Here is a 6,932-nt window from a genome sequence, read left to right on the forward strand (position 1 = left end):
CACACACATTCCTGCATGCCCCAGCCACAGGCACCCCATATTCCCTTGCACCCCGACAGAGCATGCACCCTGGCTCCTGTGCACGCTGCACCCCCATGCACCCCGATACACCACACACACCCATTCCTGCATGCCCCAGCCCCGGGCACCCCGCACCCCCATGCACCCCGACAGAGCATGCACCCCGGTTCCTGTGCACCCCGCCCACCCGTGCACCCCGATACCCCCCACACCCCGGTTCCCCTGCATCCTGCACCCCAATACACCACGCCCCCCGTTCCTGCATGCCCCAGCCCCGGGCACCCCGCACCCCCATGCACCCCGACAGAGCGTGCACCCCGGTTCCTGTGCGCCCTGCAACCCCGTGCACCCCGATACCCCACACACTCTGGCTCCTGTGCACCCTGCACCCCCGTGCACCCCAATACACCACGCACCCCGGTTCCTGCATGCTCCAGCCCCCGGCACCCCGCATCCTCGTGCACCCCGATACACCATGCACCCCGAAAAACCCGATTCCTGTGCATCCCCGGCTCTGTGCACCCCGATACACCGCGTGCCCTGGTCCGTGTGCATCACCATGCATCACGCACCTTAGTTCCCGCACACCCCGATATACCGCGTACCCCACATCCCCGCGCAACCCCGGTCCCCGCGCACCCCGGACCCCTGTACACCCCCGCCCCTGTGTACCCCCATACACCGCGCACCCCGGATCTCTGCGCATCCCGGCCTCCGTACCCTCCAGCCCCGCGCACCCCGGTACACCGCGCACCCCGGTACACCGCGCACTCCGCCCACCCCAGCCCCCGACGGAGGCGGGTCGGTCCCGGCCCCTCCCGGTACGAAGGGGGGCGGCTCCCGGGGGCGCGCCCCGCGCATGCCCGGCACCTCCCGTTAAATACCGGCGGGCCGGGGTGGACCGACACCCCCTCGCCGCTCCCGGCACCGTTACCGCCCCCGCCATGGCCAGCGAGAGCGACCCCGGCTGCTGCCGCCGCCGCTGCTGCACGCAGGATGCGCCCGGTGAGCGGGGGGGTGCGGGGGTGGGAAGGTACCGGGGGGGGGGTTCCTCCTCGTGAGCATCCTCACACCGGGAGGGGAGGGGAGGGGAGAGTTCCCCTTCTCCCAGTCCCGATTACCGGTGGGGTCCCCCCCTCCCCAGCATCCCCTGGGTACCACCCTGGGAACTCTCTGTGTCCCCTGTGGGGTTTGGGGACCAGAGTGACACCCCCCCCCCCCCCCCTCCGGCGTGGCCGCACCTGGGTGTCCTGCGGTGCTGAGCCCAGGCAGGATACAGCACCAGTGTGACACCAGTCCCCTCACCCCAGATGTCCCCAAGGCCACCGAACCCCGGGGGGACAGCGACGGCCCCCGCCGGGGCTCCCTCTGCGACCGGCACTGCGCCGCCATCAACAACGTGCAGGGTGACCTGGGTGACCTGGGCTGCCACCTGCACCGTCCCCGCGTCCCCCCAGGTAGGTCAGCCATGGGACGGGTGGGATACAGGGTGCCCGAGGGGGTCCCACACCCGACGTCATCCTCCATCTCGCCCGCAGCCGTGTCCTCCCTGTCCTGCTGCCAGCAGCATTCGGACGAGGTCTGCGAGAGCTGCGTGGTGAAAACCACCCTGACGGCCGAAAACGCCGTGGAGGCCAACAAGCTCTCCAACAACTACAAGGTGGGTGCCTGTGTCATGTGTGGGGGCGCCCAGGGGTGCTCCTGGATGGCTGTAAAGTGTTTTCTTTTTCTCCACCCCCCCTCAAAAAAAAAAAAAACCAACCCAAATCTCTGCAGTTTGGCTTCAAGAAGTGGAAGAGCCACGTGACAGCGCGGCCCTGGGAGGACCGCTCGGAGATCGTCAAGGAGCTCTACTCTGACCTCAATGTCATTCGGGGCTCTGGAGGTGGGTGGCCTTAGGGACAGCATGGTGGCAGCATGGATTTGGGATGGCCCAGGTGACAACGGTCCCATCTGGTGTCTCCTCTCCTGCAGGGCCCACGGTGACGTGTGGGAATGTCCTCTACCTGCTGCTCTTTGGCTGGTGGCTCTCGTTCCTCTACATCCTTGTGGCTGCCGTGATGTTTGTCACCGTTGTGGGGGCTCCTTATGGTGAGTCCCAAATCTGGGACCCCCCCCATGTGAAGGGCTGGGTGAGCCGTGGGTCTCCTGGCTGAGCCTGACAGAGCACCAAGGGGTGCTGGGGTCTCCTGGGTCCCTTCTCTGTGGGGTGACCCTGTAGCTGGAGGGGACATGTGTGTCCCCAACAGAGCGGATGCTCGTGTCCCCGCAGGGCGGCTCTGCTGGGACCTGGCCGGGTATTTCCTCTGGCCCTTTGGCAAAGTGATCCAGAAAGTGGAGGTAATGGCATGCCCTGAATCGGGACCCCCACGGCGGGGGCGAGGGGTTGGGGTGTCCCATGCCGCACCCTGACACCTTCTGTCTCCCCCAGGTCCCCAAATCCCGCCAGGCGCTGGGTGCGTGCGAGGCCGGCGCGGAGGCCGGCAGCGCCGGGGAGAGCTCAGCCTTGCTCGGCGGCTCTGTGCCGCGCCGCTGGCGCCCGTGGTGCTGGGCGGATGCCAAATACTGGGTGAGCCCCGTGCTGGACGCAGTGACACCCCTCTCCTGAGCTTGGGCAAGCCAGGAGCCCTCCATTGTCCTCTGGAGGGGGGTGGGGTGGTGTTTTGGGGGGCAAACCCTAAAGGCTGCCATCCGCTTGCAGCGGCATGCCGGCACCGTGGTGTGGCTGTGCCTGGGCTACCCGATGCTGGCACTGGCCCACGGGCTGGTGTGCGTCACCGCGTGGCTCCTGGTTGTCCTCATCCCCGTGGCCAAGCTGAGCGCCCGCACTGCCACCCGCGTCCTGCTGCTGCCCCCGGAGCGGGTGCTCATCCGGCGCCTGAGGATGGTGGGTGTCTTTGGGGGGGGAGGTGAGGGTCTCACACCCTGCTCCAGGGTGGATTTTGGGGTTGGGGGGGGGGTGCCCAGAGCAGTGTCACCCACTTGTCCATCGGCAGACGGAGGTGCCGCTGGAGGGGGAGGTGATCCTATGCTGCTACCGCGCCGTCAACCCCTACTACTACAAATATGCTGTGGATGGCATCAACGTCTTCGCTGTCAGTATCCTTCTGCGGGCTGGAGGGGAAGGGGGTGGGAGGGCTGGCCCCAAATCCCACCCCACCTCGGTCCTCTCCTTGACTGGCCACCCCAGACCTGCTGCCGCTGGTGCTGGTGACGCTGGTGCTGGGCTACGTGGACAGCCACAACCACCTGACCAGTTCCCCCGTCAAGTTCACGTTGGCCCTGCTCTCCATCATGCCTCTCTCCTACTACATCGGGATGGCCATCGCCAGGTGAGCGGTGACGGGGGGGACACACACACGCTTGGTGGCAAGGTGTGGACATCTGCCAGCCCTGCTGCCACCCTCCTCCTCCTCCTCCTCCAGCATCTCGGCCCAGAGCAACTTCGCGGTGGGAGCGGTGGTGAACGCCACGTTCGGCTCCATCACGGAGCTCACCTTCTACATCACGGCCCTCATCAAGGGCTCCCGCGAGGGCAACCGCTGCTACGCCGAGATTGTCAAGTCGGCGTTGACGGGGACGCTGGTGGGCTGCGTCCTCTTCGTCCCGGTGAGATGGGGTGGCCCACTCATGGCCCAAGAGCACCCGGTCTCTGCAGAGAGCTGGGAGGACGCTGTGGGCAAAGCACTGATGAGGACTTTTTTTTTTGGGGGGGGGTGTCTTTCTCCATCCCCCAGGGTCTGTGCATGGTGATCGGGGGCATCCGGCACCAGGAGCAACGGTTCAACAGCCGGTCGGCAGGCGTCAGCTCGGCCCTGCTCTTCCTCTCCGTGGGAGGTGAGCTGGGGAGGGGGTGTCCCCATGTTCTGGAGGGGGGGACTGTCCCACCAGCATGGGCGCCCGTGCCACGTCCCTCCATCCCCGCAGGTGTCTTTGCCCCAACGCTCTTCTCCAAGGTGTATGGGAAGCTGGTGTGCGGCGAGTGCCACAACGTCACCCAGAACCCGCTGGGCCACTACCTCTGCCACAACTGTCACTTTGACCTGGTGAGTGGGGACCCCCCCAACCGTTGGGGTTCGGAGCTGGGGACGCTCTAAGCCCTCCCAGCTCCCGCTCTTGGCAGTGGCAGCGGGGCTGTCCCTTGTCCCCTGCATCCCCGTTGACAGGCGTCGTCTCTCTGCAGATGGGGAACAACGGCACCCTCTACTACAGTCATGTCCAGTGAGTGTCTGCTGGGGTGGGGACAGCGTTGTCCCACGTTGGGGTGGCACCTCCTGGGTTCGGTCATGGTCCCACGTCCCTCCCAGCCCCCCTGAAAGGCTCCAATCCTCCACCTTCATCTCTTCCATCCCCAGCCGGTGCAAGGGACCCCCCTGGGGTCTCTGTGCCGGACCTCAGTGGCACTGAACGTGTCACCCATGTCCCACAGACCCCTGGTGTACACAGTGTCCCTCCTGCTCCCTGCCGCCTACCTCATCGGCCTCTTCTTCACCCTGAAAACTCACTCCCACATCTACGACATCCACATCAGCGACTGTCACAGTGAGTGTCCCCAAACCACGCGATGCCCTGGCTGCAGGGCTGGCTCTTCTCACCACCCCGGGGTGGCCCACCGCGTCTCTGCTCTTCCCCCAGTGCCTGGCCACCACCACAGCGCCGTGGTCCACTGGTCTCGCTGGCGGGCCCTGGTCATCCTCTTGCTCTCCACCCTCTGCATGTCAGCCTGTGCTGACCTGGCCACGGAGCACATCAGCCCCATCCTCACCAACTCCACCATCTCGCAGGTGAGCGTGGGGATGGGGGCGGGGTGGTGAGCCAGTTTTGGGTGGCCCTGGGGACCGAGATGTGCTCTCCAGGGATGGGAGCTGGCCCTGGCTCCAGTTTGAGCCCTGAGCTTGGTTGCCCAGGGCTCGCCTGTGCTCAGGATCAGCCCATACACGTGCACTGACGTCCCCTCTTCCCTGTAGTACTTCATCGGCGTCACCGTGCTGGCGATGGTCCCTGAGCTGCCGGAGATTGTCAACGGCATCCAGTTCGCCCTGCAGAACAACCTGAGCTTGAGGTGAGATGGCTCCAAGGGTGGGTTTTTGGGGTGTCCTCCTCCAGCACGGTCCCCATAACCGTGCCTTAATGGTGATGATGGGCTGCCCAGCTTAACGGTGGTGGGTGGGTCAGATCCATGGGGGTTTGCCCTCAAGAGAACTTAAAGCCACCCAAAAAATGAGGCCAGAACCAGGCTGGGCTCCGTTATTTGGCTCCCCGAAATGGGTTTGTTCTTACCCCAAGCTGAGTGACCCCAGGGCTGCTGGAGACCTGGTGCTTGGCTGCTCTTAAGTCCTTTGTCCTCCCCAGCATCGAGATTGGGAACTGCATTGCCGTCCAGGTCTGCATGCTCCAGATCCCCATCCTGGTGCTCTTCACCATCTTCTACGTGAGTAGCCCCAGGACAGCCCCTGGGTGACCTCCTGCAGCGGGGTGGGGGACACTCAGCGCTCCATGAGACCTGGCAACTGTCCCCGTTAGCTCCTCTCCTCTGCTCAGTGCAGGGGAAAGTGGGGTCAGATGTCTCCTACCTTGGCTGATGCTGTCCCCAGCCCTAGGGACGTGTGGCGGAGGGGGTGGGGGGTTCAAGGGGTGACGTGCAAGTGGGTGGGGGGTAGTCCTGGTTGGCCATAAACCCAGTCCTCTCTGCCTCACAGCCAACCAACTTCACGCTTGTCTTCAGTGACCTCCACGTCTACGCCAGCATGTTCAGCGTGGTGCTCATGAACTACATCTTCATGGACGGCAAATGCGACTACTTCCAAGGTGACCCCTTGCCCATGAGGCTGCTGGGGGACTTGGTGTCCCACCTTCCCTGTGCCGATGGGGTGGGGGTCCTGGAGACAGCCCTGGGGTCCCCCTGCTTGCTCCAGCTCTCGCCATGTGGTGGCTTGAACAATTCGGGGGGTGGGGGTGGGGCTTGGTTGACCATCTTGGAGGTGCTGGAGCTGCCACCCCACAGCAGCTCCAAGGGGCAATTGCTCCTTTTTCACCCTTTTGGTGGAGACTTTTGCAGAGGACCACGAAAGTCCTCTACAGTGGGCTAGTCTAGACAACACCAGAAGGTCTTAAAAGCAACCTCCCTCCTTGCTCCAGGGAGTAACCCCCTCCAACCTCCTCTTTCTGCCCTAGGCACGGTGTTGGTGATGGTCTACTTCATCCTCCTGGCTGTGTATTTCTTCGCCCCATCGCCCAGTGGTTGCTGAAGGCTTGGACTCTGCTTTCTCCAACCCTCTCCTTGGGTTTGGCGCCCGTCAAGGCGTTATCCAGTGTCTCAGGGACTCGGCTGGGCTGGCTCCAGTCTGGAAGCGTTGTTGGCTGAAGCTCCTGCTGCTGCCTGGCTCCCCCAGTGGAGTGCCAGTGGGGCTTCAGCGATGGGAAGGGTGGTGGCAACAGAAGCACTCCTGACCCAAGAAGGTGTCTCGATGCCAGAGCACTTCACAGAGGTATTTCCAGCCCACGCTTGCGTGGCTGGAAGGAAAGTTGTCCTTCGTGGAGGGGCCTTGAAGGGGATTTCTGTGTGGTCTCAAGGACAGACCCCTCCCCTGGGACATGCTGCACGGGGAGAAGGTGCCTGAGAAGAGCCTCTCGCCCTTCCAGGCAGGGAGTGATCCCGGGCCTGGAAGGGACTCGGGTCTGGGGATCACGCAGGGCTTCTTGATGGTACTAAAAACGCACCAAAAGGTGTTTCTCAGCTGTTTTTGTCATTAAAGCAGTTTTGTACAAATCAGAAACAAGCTGGTTTCTCCTCAAACAAGCCTTCAGCTACCTCTCCGTGTCCCTCTGTGCCTGCCACCCAGGTTAGTGATGGGCTTGGGGTGATGGCTCCTTGGTGCCCACCAAGGCTGGCGGGTGCTGGGCACCAGCAG

The 6,932-nt window shown here is 64.0% G+C and overlaps 1 protein-coding gene across 1 annotated transcript; it reads left to right on the forward strand.

Annotated features, from left to right (window-relative positions):
• The first annotated feature begins 965 nt into the window (after positions 1-965).
• LOC104349153 (uncharacterized) lies at positions 966-6,269 on the forward strand. Its single transcript, XM_086475156.1, has 20 exons — positions 966-1,026; positions 1,332-1,478; positions 1,560-1,681; positions 1,798-1,906; positions 1,996-2,112; positions 2,294-2,361; positions 2,453-2,590; positions 2,723-2,908; positions 3,018-3,120; positions 3,212-3,353; positions 3,447-3,630; positions 3,759-3,858; positions 3,949-4,067; positions 4,205-4,242; positions 4,451-4,563; positions 4,657-4,805; positions 4,989-5,083; positions 5,374-5,452; positions 5,721-5,829; positions 6,196-6,269. The coding sequence occupies exons 1-20, from the start codon at positions 966-968 to the stop codon at positions 6,267-6,269; spliced, it is 2,253 nt and encodes a 750-aa protein (XP_086331282.1).
• Positions 6,270-6,932: the final 663 nt, after the last annotated feature.

Source organism: Leptosomus discolor, chromosome 1 (genome assembly GCF_034619465.1).
Source record: "Leptosomus discolor isolate bLepDis1 chromosome 1, bLepDis1.hap2, whole genome shotgun sequence".
NCBI classification, from domain to species: Eukaryota; Metazoa; Chordata; class Aves; order Leptosomiformes; family Leptosomidae; genus Leptosomus; species Leptosomus discolor.